This window comes from Cydia strobilella, chromosome 1, assembly GCF_947568885.1.
Source record: "Cydia strobilella chromosome 1, ilCydStro3.1, whole genome shotgun sequence".
In the NCBI taxonomy this organism is placed as follows: Eukaryota; Metazoa; Arthropoda; class Insecta; order Lepidoptera; family Tortricidae; genus Cydia; species Cydia strobilella.
The window spans coordinates 1827840-1846467 of NC_086041.1; the positions used below are offsets into that span (position 1 = coordinate 1827840).

The 18628-nt window shown below is 46.1% G+C and overlaps 1 protein-coding gene across 1 annotated transcript; it reads right to left on the reverse strand.

Moving 5' to 3' along the window:
* Positions 1–2917: 2917 nt before the first annotated feature.
* LOC134748051 (kinesin-like protein KLP2) lies at positions 2918–16858 on the reverse strand. The gene is made up of 12 exons (XM_063682785.1): positions 16644–16858; positions 15447–15594; positions 14105–14257; positions 13511–13729; positions 11899–11987; positions 7397–7645; positions 6651–6904; positions 5668–5897; positions 4399–4566; positions 4241–4368; positions 3642–3714; positions 2918–3019 (listed from the first exon to the last, which is right to left on the reverse strand). The coding sequence occupies exons 1-12, from the start codon at positions 16706–16708 to the stop codon at positions 2918–2920; spliced, it is 1878 nt and encodes a 625-aa protein (XP_063538855.1). The 5' UTR covers positions 16709–16858.
* Between the last annotated feature and the right edge of the window lie 1770 nt (positions 16859–18628).

An 18628-nucleotide genomic window follows, 5' to 3' on the forward strand; every position in this document is an offset into this window, starting at 1 on the left:
CAGACCGTCGACGAAGCCCCCCGCGCCGCCCGCCGCCCCCGCCCGCAGCGCGCCCGCCTGGCGCCGGTACTCCGCCGTCACCTGCACATGTAGTACACACCCGTCTGTTGGTGTAAAGCCTGCAAGGCGTGCGCCAGACCGTCGACGAAGCCCCCCGCGCCGCCCGCCGCCCCCGCCCGCAGCGCGCCCGCCTGGCGCCGGTACTCCGCCGTCACCTGCACATGTAGTACACACCCGTCTGTTGGTGTAAAGCCTGCAAGGCGTGCGCCAGACCGTCGACGAAGCCCCCCGCGCCGCCCGCCGCCCCCGCCCGCAGCGCGCCCGCCTGGCGCCGGTACTCCGCCGTCACCTGCACATGTAGTACACACCCGTCTGTTGGTGTAAAGCCTGCAAGGCGTGCGCCAGACCGTCGACGAAGCCCCCCGCGCCGCCCGCCGCCCCCGCCCGCAGCGCGCCCGCCTGGCGCCGGTACTCCGCCGTCACCTGCACATGTAGTACACACCCGTCTGTTGGTGTAAAGCCTGCAAGGCGTGCGCCAGACCGTCGACGAAGCCCCCCGCGCCGCCCGCCGCCCCCGCCCGCAGCGCGCCCGCCTGGCGCCGGTACTCCGCCGTCACCTGCACATGTAGTACACACCCGTCTGTTGGTGTAAAGCCTGCAAGGCGTGCGCCAGACCGTCGACGAAGCCCCCCGCGCCGCCCGCCGCCCCCGCCCGCAGCGCGCCCGCCTGGCGCCGGTACTCCGCCGTCACCTGCACATGTAGTACACACCCGTCTGTTGGTGTAAAGCCTGCAAGGCGTGCGCCAGACCGTCGACGAAGCCCCCCGCGCCGCCCGCCGCCCCCGCCCGCAGCGCGCCCGCCTGGCGCCGGTACTCCGCCGTCACCTGCACATGTAGTACACACCCGTCTGTTGGTGTAAAGCCTGCAAGGCGTGCGCCAGACCGTCGACGAAGCCCCCCGCGCCGCCCGCCGCCCCCGCCCGCAGCGCGCCCGCCTGGCGCCGGTACTCCGCCGTCACCTGCACATGTAGTACACACCCGTCTGTTGGTGTAAAGCCTGCAAGGCGTGCGCCAGACCGTCGACGAAGCCCCCCGCGCGCCCGTAGCCCGCCGTCACCTGCACATGTAGTACACACCCGTCTGTTGGTGTAAAGCCTGCAAGGCGTGCGCCAGACCGTCGACGAAGCCCCCCGCGCCGCCCGCCGCCCCCGCCCGCAGCGCGCCCGCCTGGCGCCGGTACTCCGCCGTCACCTGCACATGTAGTACACACCCGTCTGTTGGTGTAAAGCCTGCAAGGCGTGCGCCAGACCGTCGACGAAGCCCCCCGCGCCGCCCGCCGCCCCCGCCCGCAGCGCGCCCGCCTGGCGCCGGTACTCCGCCGTCACCTGCACATGTAGTACACACCCGTCTGTTGGTGTAAAGCCTGCAAGGCGTGCGCCAGACCGTCGACGAAGCCCCCCGCGCCGCCCGCCGCCCCCGCCCGCAGCGCGCCCGCCTGGCGCCGGTACTCCGCCGTCACCTGCACATGTAGTACACACCCGTCTGTTGGTGTAAAGCCTGCAAGGCGTGCGCCAGACCGTCGACGAAGCCCCCCGCGCGCCCGTAGCCCGCCGTCACCTGCACATGTAGTACACACCCGTCTGTTGGTGTAAAGCCTGCAAGGCGTGCGCCAGACCGTCGACGAAGCCCCCCGCGCCGCCCGCCGCCCCCGCCCGCAGCGCGCCCGCCTGGCGCCGGTACTCCGCCGTCACCTGCACATGTAGTACACACCCGTCTGTTGGTGTAAAGCCTGCAAGGCGTGCGCCAGACCGTCGACGAAGCCCCCCGCGCCGCCCGCCGCCCCCGCCCGCAGCGCGCCCGCCTGGCGCCGGTACTCCGCCGTCACCTGCACATGTAGTACACACCCGTCTGTTGGTGTAAAGCCTGCAAGGCGTGCGCCAGACCGTCGACGAAGCCCCCCGCGCCGCCCGCCGCCCCCGCCCGCAGCGCGCCCGCCTGGCGCCGGTACTCCGCCGTCACCTGCACATGTAGTACACACCCGTCTGTTGGTGTAAAGCCTGCAAGGCGTGCGCCAGACCGTCGACGAAGCCCCCCGCGCGCCCGTAGCCCGCCGTCACCTGCACATGTAGTACACACCCGTCTGTTGGTGTAAAGCCTGCAAGGCGTGCGCCAGACCGTCGACGAAGCCCCCCGCGCCGCCCGCCGCCCCCGCCCGCAGCGCGCCCGCCTGGCGCCGGTACTCCGCCGTCACCTGCACATGTAGTACACACCCGTCTGTTGGTGTAAAGCCTGCAAGGCGTGCGCCAGACCGTCGACGAAGCCCCCCGCGCCGCCCGCCGCCCCCGCCCGCAGCGCGCCCGCCTGGCGCCGGTACTCCGCCGTCACCTGCACATGTAGTACACACCCGTCTGTTGGTGTAAAGCCTGCAAGGCGTGCGCCAGACCGTCGACGAAGCCCCCCGCGCCGCCCGCCGCCCCCGCCCGCAGCGCGCCCGCCTGGCGCCGGTACTCCGCCGTCACCTGCACATGTAGTACACACCCGTCTGTTGGTGTAAAGCCTGCAAGGCGTGCGCCAGACCGTCGACGAAGCCCCCCGCGCCGCCCGCCGCCCCCGCCCGCAGCGCGCCCGCCTGGCGCCGGTACTCCGCCGTCACCTGCACATGTAGTACACACCCGTCTGTTGGTGTAAAGCCTGCAAGGCGTGCGCCAGACCGTCGACGAAGCCCCCCGCGCCGCCCGCCGCCCCCGCCCGCAGCGCGCCCGCCTGGCGCCGGTACTCCGCCGTCACCTGCACATGTAGTACACACCCGTCTGTTGGTGTAAAGCCTGCAAGGCGTGCGCCAGACCGTCGACGAAGCCCCCCGCGCCGCCCGCCGCCCCCGCCCGCAGCGCGCCCGCCTGGCGCCGGTACTCCGCCGTCACCTGCACATGTAGTACACACCCGTCTGTTGGTGTAAAGCCTGCAAGGCGTGCGCCAGACCGTCGACGAAGCCCCCCGCGCGCCCGTAGCCCGCCGTCACCTGCACATGTAGTACACACCCGTCTGTTGGTGTAAAGCCTGCAAGGCGTGCGCCAGACCGTCGACGAAGCCCCCCGCGCCGCCCGCCGCCCCCGCCCGCAGCGCGCCCGCCTGGCGCCGGTACTCCGCCGTCACCTGCACATGTAGTACACACCCGTCTGTTGGTGTAAAGCCTGCAAGGCGTGCGCCAGACCGTCGACGAAGCCCCCCGCGCCGCCCGCCGCCCCCGCCCGCAGCGCGCCCGCCTGGCGCCGGTACTCCGCCGTCACCTGCACATGTAGTACACACCCGTCTGTTGGTGTAAAGCCTGCAAGGCGTGCGCCAGACCGTCGACGAAGCCCCCCGCGCCGCCCGCCGCCCCCGCCCGCAGCGCGCCCGCCTGGCGCCGGTACTCCGCCGTCACCTGCACATGTAGTACACACCCGTCTGTTGGTGTAAAGCCTGCAAGGCGTGCGCCAGACCGTCGACGAAGCCCCCCGCGCCGCCCGCCGCCCCCGCCCGCAGCGCGCCCGCCTGGCGCCGGTACTCCGCCGTCACCTGCACATGTAGTACACACCCGTCTGTTGGTGTAAAGCCTGCAAGGCGTGCGCCAGACCGTCGACGAAGCCCCCCGCGCCGCCCGCCGCCCCCGCCCGCAGCGCGCCCGCCTGGCGCCGGTACTCCGCCGTCACCTGCACGTTCCGGGACTCCACCATTCTGAAAACAACGTTCATAGAGGGTATTATATTACTGCTATGTTCTGCCACCAGAGTGCAGCACTAGCCCATACATCATAGAGTACCCTTATGGGGGTCCCTTTGTTTGACATAATTATTGAAAGTCATAATGTAATGATTGTCATATTATCATTAGTCATAATTTTTAAACCGTTAACTTTTTAAGATTTTCCTCAGGTTATCCTATAGATAGGTTAGGTTATAGACCGCGGGCCGGGAACAGATTTCCATGACCGACCGCCTCCCGGGCGATAACTCGTATAGTGGTTAAGGGTTATGTATGATGAACCCTCATGAAAGTCAGCTGCCGCTCCGTTGATGGGTTGAGAAATGAAACTTTGTACTTACAATAGGATAAGAGCAACCTAGCTAGTTGTTTTTAAACTGAGAGCGTAACTACGTTTGTATGGAGAACCGAGCTTGACGGGGACTCTTGTATGGATGTATATGGTCTTGTATGGTCATGTAATACCTGCTATGTATATCTCCTAGTATAGGTAACACACCTGCGTTTGTCGACACTGGCGTGCAGGTGGTGCACGTGTGTCGCGGCGGTGTCGGCGACGGCGATGATGTCTAGAGCCTGCGCGCTCAGCTCCTCCTCGGTGGCGCGATGTCGGTCGACCAGGTGTTTCTGCTATGTATATCTCCTAGTATAGGTAACACACCTGCGTTTGTCGACACTGGCGTGCAGGTGGTGCACGTGTGTCGCGGCGGTGTCGGCGACGGCGATGATGTCTAGAGCCTGCGCGCTCAGCTCCTCCTCGGTGGCGCGATGTCGGTCGACCAGGTGTTTCTGCTCCTCGCATTGGATCTTCGTGGTTTGGAGTGCCTGGAGATTCAAATTTAGTTATGTAAGGACTTCGTTTTTTTACCCTTTGACTTCTAAAGACAAAGATATCATACTCGTACACTAAAGAAAACCGGACGACGAGTCCGACTCGCACTTGTCCGGTTTAGTATTCGTTGCTATAGCGGCAACAGAAATACATCATCTGGGAAATTTCAGCTGTCACGGTTCATGAGATACAGCCTGGTGACAGACGGACAGTGGAGTCTTAGTAATAGGGTCCCGTTTTCACCCTTTGGGTACGAAACCTTAAAAAAGTGACCAAGTCCACCGGTGGCCGAGGCGGCAATCGAACCCGCGTCTTCAGCTTACGCGGCTAACGTCCTGACCACTAGACCACCCGGCCACGTGGGTTCGAGTCCCGCCTCGGCCACCGGTGGACTTGGGCACTTTTTCTTTAGTGTATGATATCTATTTCAGTTTACAATAGTAATTTAGTTTTATAATATTAACCTTTTGGACGCCAATGACGGATATATCGGCACCGCAGGTCCAACGCCAAAGATGGATTAATCGGTCAAAGATCACAGAGCAACATAGACCTACGTGCATGTGCATAAAGTTCAATTTATTTTATAGTCAAATGAGTCTCCAAAATTACAAAAACAAAAAACTTATGAACAGTAACTTAACACTACATAATAAAACTAAAGAAAAACACTAAAACTAACTAGAAAATACACATTATCTATACTAAACATAAACCCCATTCCGACCCCCACCCTGTACAAACGTGCCAAATATACTTGCGGCATTGCCGCGCTGGATAGCAAGCGATATTTGTTGGACCAAGTAGGGGCCTGAAGTTCAATTTCAGTTTTGACATTTCGGTGACGTGGCGTCCGAGTGACAGCTTTTGTGTTTGACACGTGGTCGAAAAGATTAAAATCTGTCAACATTCTAAAGGACGGACGGACGGACGTTGCGTTCAATGTAGATTTATATTTGTTTTATCGGCACTGTTCGCCGTGAAGAATAATTTTTAGTTTAGTTTAATGTTTTAACGTTTAACTTATTTTAAACTAACACACACACACACATGTAGATAACACATAACAACATGTAGATAGCATACAAACTTACATTGTTAACATTAACGAGCTTTTCCTTCGTGGTCTGCATAGCCAGTCTCGTTCTATTCAGCTCGGACACTCTCTCTTGCAACGTCTGGTTCAGGTCATTGAAGACTGTCTCCTTGCGATCTCGTTCCTCCTCCATCGCGCGCTTTCTTAGCAGCAGTTCTTGTATCTCCTTGCGTTGCTCCTCTTCTTTGAGATTCATTTCGGCGAAGGTTTCGGTGGATATGCAGACGCCTGGGGAGAAAAATAGTAGATTGTTAACCAAGGGATGAAAGGCCCTTAGTCATGCCGAGGTTGTTTGGCGCTCGAACGCAGTGAGAGCGCGAACAGTCCGAGGCTGAAATGATACCTTTCACCCGAGTTAAACACTCTACTTTTCATTTCGAATACGAGGAAAGTAAAATGCATGTCATTCTTATAGTGATAGATAGATAGATAAACTGTTTATTTGTTTGCCACAATGCACACAAAATATTCAAATACAGAAATGACATAGGTACACAGAACAATCCAGAAAATGAACAAAAATTACAACAACAAATAAGTCACACCGATTTTTACATAATATGTAGAGAAAAAGGAAAAAATACATAAAAATACTGTTTTATACAAATAAAAATCCTGTGTGCGTCGCAGCAAAACAAAAAGGTTCTGGCTCAGTATTACGCTTCACCCATTAGGAAAAGCACTGATTTTCTGCCAGGACCTGATCACGTCAACAAAAAACAGTGGAAAATAATGAAATAGTCGAAAGTTAGTACTTACCTAATTAATTATTAATAAATAACTAGTGACACAGTTTAAACTATAGAGACATTTAATGCTTGCACATAGTTGTGACATAGAAGTGTCAGTGTGGTTAGCATGTATGTAGTGTCAAATGTGATTTAGAGAAAATCTCTAATCTAGTGTTTCTTGAGGGTAATTTTAATTAACAATTTAGGCAAAAGTATCGTTATTTATGGAACGGGAGAGTTAAACACTCACCATTTTTATCCCTGGCGGCCTGCAAGTCTCTCTTGAGCTTGTCAATCTCCTCGGCATACTCCTTCAGCATGGCAGTCTTGGTCATCTTCTGGTTCACCTCCGGCTTGTTCTGGATGTTCTTGGCTCGGTGGGCATATTCCAGGGTACTCATGGTCTCTTCCAGATCCTTGTGGCCGGGGGAGATGGTGGCGATGATGGAGGTCTTGGTGCGGCCTCCGAGGGACTCTTGGAGGATTCGGGTGAGCTTTGATTCTCTTGGGGAGAAATAAGAATACTCTATGATCACGTAGATACAACATTTATATCACTCTAAGTAACAACACCAAGGGCTTTAAAACAACCCATGCATATTTTTTTTACCCTAGGGCCACACGTCCACAGGGCCACGCACATTTCTTACCCTAGATGACGATGGTAATGACGGTCATGGTAATTATGAAGATGATAAAAATGGTAATAAATATGGTAGCAACGATGTCTCTCCACCAATGCCGTGATGACTCTTCCAAGCGTCCACAATGTTGATGTTTACACATTCCCGCGCCCTCTATTTCTTCGCAGGGTCATCAGAGCCCGCTTTACTGCCAGACCCGGCTGTCAACTAACCTCAATTTGACGCTATTATATGAAAATTATGTCGTTTCTTACCTTCGATGACGATGGTAATGATTGTCATGGTCATTTTTATGATGATAAAAATGGTAAATGTATTTAAGATGGTGGCAACGACGTTCATGATTTCTTACCTGTATGGTATATGTGGATGTCTCTCCACCAAAGCTGTAATAACTCTCCCTAGGGTCAATAAACTCTGATTAATGTTCACGCATTCCCGCGCCCTCTCTTTCTTCGCGGGATTATCAGAGCCAGCTTTACTGATGTTTTCAGAGCCGGCTAAATCGACGAGGTTCAGTTTGCCGATCTTGACCAGCTCTTCACCCTCCTGGTTGTTCTCTTTCATGTGTGCGACGATGGTGAATACTGTGTGGGAACGGCTGAAAAAAAAAGAATATTGAGCTAAGAGGTCTCTAATATTGTCTTTGGTTACCGCGATAGTTACTCATGAAATAAAACTATGAAAACGGATATCGCGTATATTGGTCAGAGGTGTAGAGGCCTTATGAACCGATTTTGCATGTAGTCAGCTGCAGAGAAAAGGCCCCCTGCATACAAAGTTCTGTAAATTGGTATGGACGTGGGGTACCTTTTCTCTGCAGCTGCCTTACAACCAACCAGCCTTAAAGTTTATTATGGTTCATTATTTTTGTATGTGGGTAGTTTTGCACATTGTAGCTTTTCCTCAGTCACCCGTATACCACGAACGCTGTAAAGGGTCCGAAACGTCGGGATGTATTTTAAATTCAATATACGCGATATAATCCGTTTTCATAGTTTTATTTCTAAGAGGTCTCGTAAGTTTTTGACCTGATTTTACGAAATTTATTTTTTATGGCCGTTCTATAGGTTAGACATTTGACTCTGATGCTTTGGTGTCGTGGCGGGTGGTAGTTTCGAAACCCTAGTTCTAAGGTAGTATTAGGCTAAGCTTGTTTGGTGCGGCTAGCGTGAAGGGCCTTCGGGCATCCGCGAAGGAGCCGCGCTCGTGGGCGGCTGCCGCCGGTGGGGTCGCAGATGACAAGCGCAAGCGTTCCTGTAACCCCACCAATAGGGCGGCGAGGCGGCATATGAGGGGTTTTTTAGTGGGTACACCGTGGGCCTCATTAGCCTAGACGGGAGTCCCACATAACCACTCGGGTCACCCCCCGCACCCGAGTGGTATGCGTAATGCATTTTTCCCTCCTAACACAAAAAAAAGGCTAAGCTTGACACAATCAATGTTAGCACATATTTGTAACCCCAAACATTAAACTATGTTTGACGCCAAAGTCCGTCTGTCTGTCTGTGGCATCGTAGGTAACGGATGATTTCTGACCGATTTCAATGCGTTTTTTTTACGTGAAATCAAGTTTTATGTTGTTATGATTGATATAAATCGATCCAGCAGTTTGAAGAGTCAGCTCTTTTCCGAAATGGGCATTTTTCGCATGAAATGGATTGTTTTGCCATAAAGTGTAGATTTTTTTATAATTTTTAATATAATTGTTATTTGCGAGTTCACATCTCTACAGGTGATGACTGTGATTCATATCATTAAATTAATTTTTCATGTATTGGGATATAGTCAAACTATCTAAGTTATTAAATTTAAAGGATTTGCCACACTGCGTTCGGATGCGTTCTGCGGGCAGCGGTCAGGTCAAACTTCAACTTCAAAGGTCGCTGTCAATGTTGTTCATACATAATGCGGGTTTGACCTGACCGCTGACCGCAGAACGCATCCAGTGTGGCAAATCCTTAAGTACTAACTAAATCATTTATGTCTAGAGACAAAACTTTAGACATGAATTGATTGTTATAATATAAGCTATATATGTGACGTTTTCAACTAAAAGGTACCACATTGTCGGTTGTCGATAAGGTTGATTTCTAATTGAAGCTATATGGAAATAGCGCCTTACTGACAAGCGACAATAAGTACCCTTTAAATATAACAGAGTGAATAAGATGCTCACAAATATCTCGACAAACTTCTATTGTCAACACATTTGAGTTCAGATATTTATGACCATTTTGGCCGCTCCATTATAACACATGGCTATATGTACTACGAAATAAGCTAGCTACTTCTAATATGAGGGAAACATTCTACACTTGTTTTCCTTACCAACTGCTTTGCTACCAATACCATTGGTATCTGGGAGTTTTCAAAAGAAATGGTGCCATATACTTTTTTTTCAAAAAACCATCAACTTTTGAGTTATTTATACTCAGAATCACGAGTACAATTGAATGAGACAAAGAAAAAAAGTGTCCCCAGTTTTTCATACATATTTTGGGTCAGTTTTGTAACGGTCCATACAAAATGTATGTGAAAATGCGTTACTAAACAGACATATTTTTTTCTTTTTAAATCGATAGTCGTCGTGATTCCGAGAAGAAATAACACAAATGTTAATGGATAAAAAATGGATCGAAAAAAAGTTAATGGTACAGTTTTAAGTGAAAATGCCCACCTACCAAAATGGTTACCAAATGGTTACTTGCAATATTGTAGTTTAACACTTTTTTTAAGCTAAATAGGGTAAACTAAATACGAATGTCGGCCCCTTTTCATTAATTGGCCTCTTTTGGGCTTGGGCCTTTTCAATAATTGGCCTCTATTGGGCCTGGGCCTTTTCAATAATGATTACTTGCCTAAAAAATAAGGGCCTAACCCCCTTATTCACAAACGTCTACTAAAGTTGACAAGCCTCTAATAATCGGTTTGTCCCTTTCCGACGTATTGGTATGATGGAAAGGGACAAACGAATATTAGCGGCGTCTCAACTTATGTAGACGTTTATGTAATTGTAATTTATTTAATATTGTCTTCGGTTACCGCGACAGTTACTCATGAAATAAAACTATGAAAACGGATTATATCGCGTATATTGAATTTATAATACATCCCATCATCATCGTTTTTATCGCGTATATATGTATATTAGATTATTTTAAACCGGGTCACTCACGTATTATTAAGTCGAATAGCTCGACATGTTTCGGTCCAATTTACGAGGACCGTCTTCACGGAGACACGACACGTCTTCACTGGTCGAGGGCGCGGCGTGTATAATACGTGAGTGACCCGGTTTAAAATAATCTAATATGTTTGAGTCTCACGGGAGTTTTATAGTTAAAATCGCGTATATATATATATATATATATATATATATATATATATATATATATCTTTACTTGAAAATAATTGTAGTGTGTAACTAGCCTTATGAACCGATTTTGCATGTACAACCAGCCTTAAAGTTTATAGTCTATGATTGTTCATTATTTTTAGTATGTGGGTATTTTTGCACTTTGTAATTTTTCCTCAGTCACCCGTTGACCACGAACGCTGTAAAGGGTTCGAAACGTCGGGATGTATTATACATTCAATATACTCGATATAATCCGTTTTCATAGTTTTATTTCATGTGTAATATATTTGCTAGAATCATGGTTAACACAGATGTTACATCGAATATTAGTCCAGCACAATTCTGCCGACTTCCGGCGTGCAAATTTTACTATAAATACATTAAATACTTAATTACTAACATGAATTTACTCTATATTTACATTTCATAGATTCATTTTTAGGGTTCCGTACCTAAAGAGTAAAAACGGGGACCCTATTACTAAGACTCCGCTGTCTGTCTGTCTGTCACCAGGCTGTATCTCATGAACCGTGATAGCTAGACAGTTGAAATTTTTACAGATGATGTATTTCTGTTGCCGCTATAACAACAAATACTAAAAACAGAATAATATAAATATTTAAATGAGGCTCCCATACGTGATATTTTTTGCTGTTTTTTTCGTAATGTTACGGAAACGTTCGTGCGCGAGTCCGACTCGCACTTGGCCGGTTTTTACTTAACAATGTCAATATTTATAAATTGTATATTACCAAAATTTATTATGAACAAGGGGGTTATTATCTGCACTATAAAAGGCCAATCACTGGGTATGGGTAGTATATCCCTACTACAAATAAAAACTCTAAAATATACAGTTTTATTTGTTCTACCTACGAAGCTACAAGCTTTATATGGGGCATTTTCTGTGAAAAGGGACCTTATTGTCGATGGCGCTTACGCCGCACAGCGTCGCGCGGCATTGTAATTATATCAGAGCATCGTTAATAATGGCATAATTGCCATCGACAATAAGGTCCCTTTTTATAGAAAATACCACATATTTTGAGTGTATATGCTTCCTCATTATAGATATTACAGAAAGCAACCCAAGAGCAAATTTGTCCTTAAAAAGTTTTTGATTTATTTCTTATTAAATTTAGTATATAAGGAGGAAACATAAACAATAGGAAACACCTACTTTCCTAACAATTTCACTTACTAGGACAATGTAGGCTTGCCATTGGGATTCTCACTGCAATATTTGTAAAGTACAAATAAAAATAATAATTACTTAAATTAGGGTTAAAGTTTATACTAGTTTTTAAAGAAAAAAAGAATACAAGTCTTTGAAAGCACCATAGCTGCTGCTTATTGGTAATTTAAAGCATTTTTTCTTACACCACTTAATATTTTAGAAAAAATTCTTGGGTCTTTATAATGTTTTTTGCCAATAAATATGAAAACAAAAGAAGAAAATACTAATAAGTACTATATTATTTACTTTCTCTTACCTAGATTGCGCATTCATAAGTGTAGAAGCCACCCGCTTCCTCTCTTGGCCCTGTTCCATAATCTTGTATACTTCATTCTTGTTGTATACCTAAAACATATTAGTTTTAGTTTAGTTTCATTTTTAGTTTAGTTAAATTGAACATAGACAGAAATAGATGTTATCTATTAAAGAAAAACTGACGAAGCCCTCCAGTGGTGTAGGCCGGATTCGAACCGGCGTCTTTAGCAATCCGGGCTAACGGAACCGGTCCCCATTTCTCGACTATATGCCATCTTACTAAGACTAGGCGTCTTCGACCAACTCTAAGGGCAAGCAGTACGCGCTTGCACCTCCTAATCCTCCTATACGAATTCCTTACGGAATTACGATATAGCGAGAGAGATTAGTGCTGCCATCTATAAACATAAACAGCTAACACACAGGTGTGTAAACATAGACAGCTAATAGTAAATAGCTACTCCCGAGAAGGAAGTGGAACAATGAGCAAGCTCCACTTAAGGTAGGAGACTTAGTTTTAGTTGTAGATCCAGGAGCACCACGCAATGTGTGGCCGAAGGCGATCGTCCAGCAGGTTTTTCCAGGTAGGGATGGTCGGATCAGGCTAGTGGAAATAAAAACCAAATCTGGCGTTTTGAAACGGCCTGCGGCGCGCGTCGCTAGAATCCCTTTGGTTTATGAGTGCTGAGCCAGCACTGGGGTGGGGCGTGTTAGCGACGTGCTCAAAATGGTTTTTTTTTCTTTGTATTTTTTTGTTCATTATGGTGGTACTATAATAATTTGTACAACTTTAGTCTTAAGCTGAAATTTGAAGGTAGATATACCTACGTGTGACGCAGTGACAAGGCTCCGGCGGTTTTTGTCTTTGACCACGAGTCAGAGTATTTTAAAGAAACCGAATACGTCCACAACTCCACATGCTCGATATACACCAACGCTCATAACTATTTAGGCACTCGTAATTTTTTCCATACAATTGTATACAAAATCGACTTTCAGAATTATACCGCTAAGTCGCAGTCGGGTAACAGTTTTTTGTGCAGTTTACTTTTTTAATTTAACAGACATATCGAGCTTCAAAATGATGTGCAGAATATTCGTGTACATTGCCTATTTACCAAATGGCAAGCGTAAAAAAATCCATAAATCGTTTTCCATTACAAAATAGTTTTATTTTGTATGAACTAGTAAGTACATATGGGTTTTTTAAATCGTTGCATAAAGTAAACTCGAAATTTTAATGGATGTCTTTGGCAACAATTTGAGGTTCAATATATTTACCTAAATAAAAATTCAATCCAACATGTAAGAGTCATTTGCCTGCGATCGAACAGTATGATTTTGAAAAAAATTTTTGTATACAATTGTATGGTGAAAATTGCGGCTACCTAAATACTTTTGAGCAGTAGTGTAGTTCCTCCAAGCATCCCCACAATGTCCATCAAGATCCCTGCGACCTTGACATATCGTCTGTCCGCTTTTTGGGTCCTTGTCCTTCATTCTGTCCTTTGCTGCATCCTTCCTTCATGAATATTTCTGCCCCAGTAGACAACGGATATTACCAGCAATGCAAGCAGAAATCATCCGAAGAATCAAAATTTGCCATAACTCACCGTAATCTCTTCCAATCCATTAACAATGTTAGATCCCTTCCTAGTGACATCTTCATAGATCCTTAGTTTCGAGTTATCTTCAGAAGATGACAGCAGATCAAATAATTCTTCATTATATAGCTCCAAGTATGACACCCGGACTGTGTACTCGGTGTTAGAGATGCGTAGCTCGTCGAATAATTGGCTCAGAGCGCGGGGAATGATGCCGGCCAGAGGGTCCTGTTTAAAAATAGTGCACTGTATATCTATTTGTGCCATTTTCAACCAAAAGGGTACTTATTGTTGCTTGTCAGTAAGCTAAGCTTAGCAGTAAAACGTCACATTTTTGGTATGGCAGAGTTTAGATGGTCGAATGATATAAGAATAGATGGAGGTAAATGGATGCAAACAGCAAAAGAAAGAAACAAGTGGAAAGCTATGGAGGAGGCCTACGTCACAGGACGAGTTGAAGTTAAAGTCGCGAAACCAAATTAATATATGCTTTGTAGTCTGTACCCAAAACTTCAATAATAAAGGCTATTATTAGGCTAGGCTGGGGCGGTGCGTGGCCGTTCTATGTGATAATACTATTACTTATTCTGTGACTATACTTACATTCTGCCAGTTGACGTTCTCATCACCAGTGCTCTCGCCGACCATAGTGTGTGTCTTGCCGGTGCCTGTCTGCCCGTAGGCGAACACGGTGCAGTTGTAGCCGCATAGCACCTCCTTTATTAAAGGGCTTACTACTTGTTGGTACACTTCAATCTGTGAAAATAACAGGGCATTAACAAAATAAGAAAAAATATTTCACTGCAGTGGTATTTCATAGTTTTTTTTTATCTGGTTTTTATGGAAGCTTTGGACACTCTAGGTGAACATGTCAGCCTCATGGGTGCTTTCATAGTTCCCTACTCAAGGGAGAGGTCGATAAAGTCGTAAACACTGATTGCTTTGTCCGATATAGGCTCTGCCAACCAACAATTGATCTGTCCTTTGTGCATGGAGCCCAGACTACCAAAAATTATTTTTCTCAAGTCCGAATTCCGGACGCATTCCAACAGCACGTGAGACAAGTCATCAGTCTTCTGACAGTTTGCACACAGTGGTGACGATTTAACACGCATCATGCACAGAAACTTGTTTGTAGGGATGTGTCCGGACCGGACTCAGAAAGCTGAGACTAACACTTTTCTAGCGAGGTTGGCAAAATCAAACCAGTGTATCCACAAGGGTCTATCTTGGATTGTTCTAAGTACATAGAATAGAATAGAGTATGCTGTCGCGACAGGTCGCCAGGTTCCAAGTTGTACCTTACCTCGCTCGCGATACAGACTGCAGGCTTGAGTCGGTCATGAACTAAGAACTGTTAAGAATGAAATCCCGTGAAGGACCGAAAGGAACTAAATCTTTTTGCACGCTCTTAATAGGTCTTTAGGTACTTTAGTTCAGTGGGATTGGAGAGCGCTTGACTGAGTGAAACGGTAAATGGATGGAACGAAACAGTTGACAATGTCGCTGGCATGAGTGTGAAAAAACGACGTGACACTCCTAAGCCCGTAAAATATGAAGGAAAATTAAATATATTTCTACATATTTGTTTTCATTTTATTTTAATGTTTAATATTGACACATCCCCCAACCATGAAAATAAAACCGATTCCTTTTCATTCCCGGCTCTCAAAAACCGAACTGAACCTGAACTATTTCGTCTCACCTATTGACCAAGAGCGGAGCGCTCTCTGTAGTGAACGGGCAGGCACAAGCCTAAGACTGCCGGTTTCTATCTAACTGTAAAAGGCAATTTAGAAAGAAACGAGACACTGTTGTTATGCTAGGGGTGCTAACTATTTATATCTTTAACATAGTCTTGTAAACTTTGACAGCATGTGAAAAGCAACAAATACTGCTCAAGACAGTCATAGTTTTGTTAAAATTTGCAAAAGCAGAAACTTACCTGTTTAGTATTAGGAGCGAAAGCACGGTCAAATGTGAACTTCTTAGTGAGTGTGGTCTGCTGTGACTGGCGCACCACCACCTCTCGCCCGTTCACTACTTCCACGACTCCCAGGGACTTGATGTCTCGCTCCCTCTGATTAAGAGGTCTGTAATTGTAATAGAAACAAATAATAAGTTAAAAACTGACTACAAACATTTAAGGTAAGTAAATTTTTGGTGGTCAGACATATTTGAGTTTAGTCACTAAAGTACCTGATACTCGACTAAATAACTAACGTAGTCCAAACAAGCCTTTAGATGAATTTATGTGGGCCAAATCCTGGCTTTTATGCTCTCATAGGTTTTCTCGAAGGTTTATACATTGAAAACTTCATTTTCTCATGCAAGAAACTACAAGTTAGAACTAGTTTCCCAACACACACTTTTACACAGTCCTTTGTTTTTTAGAGTTCCCTACACAAAGGGTAAAAACGGGACCCTATTACTAAGGCTGTGACAGACAGACAGACGGATGTTATAGCGGCAACAGAAATACATCATCTGTGAAAATTTCAACTGTCCAGCTATCACGGTTCATGAGATACAGCCTGGTGACAGACAGACGGACAGCGGAGTCTTAGTAAATAGGGTCCCATTTTTACCCTTTAGGTACGGAACCCTAAAAATGGTCTGAATACAAAGACATTGACAGGATTAGCTATCAATGTTGGTAGACATTGCATGGAAATTAAAAAAAGGAGACACTATTATGTGAAGATAACTAGACAACAATGTTGTATATTTAAGTTTTGATATTCGTGAATGAAAGTAGCATTTCTGAGTTAGGACTGATGAATAAATCAAATAAATGCATAAAATACATTGGCAATGCATGATGAGTGATGACAATTTATCACTATGACTCATGCTGGCATATTTAAATACATTAACTAGCTCTTGTAGTGGTGATGAATAGACAAACGCTTAACGCCTCATGGAAATGTATTATTAGAAAGTATAATATCCAAAAGTACAAAGAAAGACGCCTTTTATTACACCCTAAAACACCATTCAAAACAATAACTGAAAAGGTCAAAACATGGTGAATATACGAGTTAATTATTGAGAAAAGAATCCGTAATCATATTTACACGTTAAAAATAAGACTAGAAATGTATAATTATGGAGATAAATAGAGGAAATTACACATATTTACCTTAGTCTTACAAACACTTGGATGTTCTGGTTTTTATCCCTCCGAGAGCCTTTTTCCGACGTCATCTTGGCAATACACACATATAATACTTCACACTGCGTTTATTACACTCAATGGTTAGAATATTCCTGGACAATTCACTAAAATAAAATAAAATGCGTCAAAATACCAATTTATCGTCAAGAGAATCCGTTGAATGGAGTCGTTCAAATAAAATTCAAATTTCGGTTTGGGTAGAATTGCCACATCAAAAAATATATAAGGCTTGCTACAGATGATATCATGTGATATCATCTGACAACTATAGTTGGTCAAACCAAATTGTCAGTAAATAAGAACAAACAAAAACTCATCCTTTTCTTTTGGGTGCTAGTACTAGTGTAAAATCCCTCCACATTCGTGCGGGAATCGCGTGGTTCCTGCGGTCTATCGTAAGTCGCTCCAGACTACGTGGCGCGAAACCGCGAACGCGAGTGTGGAGTCGATTTCGCTGATTAGCGAACTAGACTCCACACTCACGTTCGCGGCATCGCGCCGCAATTCGCGCAGGAGTGTGGAGAGCCCTGTACAATTAACAGTTGTTTATGCCCAGAGGACCTACCGCGAACCACGTTCGACGTGTTGCTTCTCTGTCACACTTGTAAATTCGTAAGTAAGTGTGACAGGCAGACAACACGTCGAACGTGGTTCGCGGTAGGCCCTCTGAACATTAAGCTCCCTTCACACTCGTGCGCGAATCGCGGCGCGAAGCCGCGAACGCCAGTGTGGAGTCTAGTTCGATAATAAGCGAAATCGACTCCACACTCGCGTTCGCGTCTTCGCGCCGCGAATTTTGGAGCGAGCTTTAAAATAATTATATAAAGAACATAAAGAAACCAGTTTAGCCAATATTACGGGCAAAAAACAAAAAAGAGTTTCGTGAATAGGAACCAAAATAGGAACTTTGAAGTTGAAGTAGTGCGTTTCGTTTTACGCATAATTTTATGAAATAAGTGAAAATATCGTTAAAAAAACCGGACAAGTGCGAGTCGGACTCGCCCACCGAGGGTTCCGTACTTTTTAGTATTTGTTGTTATAGCGGCAACGGATATAAAAGTAAAGTTAATTAAGTAAAATGAATTGAATAGGAATGGACAATAGTGTAACAGTGACAGTAAAAAGTTATTACCAAAAAACTAAACGCCAATGTCACAAAAGCATTCAGTTTTAGCTTTTAGATAATATCATGAAAATATACAGTTTTCTATATTACAAATTAATATCTTGGATTTTAATCCATGAGCTTTGTTACCACGCAACCACCAAATAAGGTAACAAATTATCTTTTGGATTTATTTCTACCACTTACGATAAATCACTTCTAGAAACCGGACTTAACGTGTTGGGTGACCCCATAATATTTTTTGTAAGTTGGTAGCTTTCTCGCGGGCTGAAACACTCGTGCAACTTTTTAATACTTTCAAGCAGCTATTAAACTTTTTGTTACCGCTTTTAACGATTATATTTTCTTGTGTAAAAGAGGCAGCCTTGTTAATTGACTATATGGCAGCAGTCGAACCCGGTACTTGGTGTAGTAATGTATGTTGACCTCGCTCCGCAATTTCTATAGCCATTTCGTTTACCTACACCTACTTTAATGTAGGTACTTATCGCAATCGCTAAATTAAGTATAGTTGGTCAAACCAATTTGTCAGTCAGTAACAACCAGGATAATTATACTCATCCTTTTCTTTCGGGCGCTAGTACCAGTGTAAGACAAAGATAGTATGATTCTCTGTCTATGTTTGTCTATGTCTATGTTTGGCAAACTATAGTTACATCACAGATTATATAATACTATACTAGTACTCTTACTTATAAAAATATCTCTTTCTCGCTCTAACTTATAGCTGTTCCTATCCTATCACAATCGTTCGTGTTATGGTGTGTTGCTGTCCCGCCCATAATGACAGCGGTCAAGCATTGCGTGCAATTATGCGTGTGCG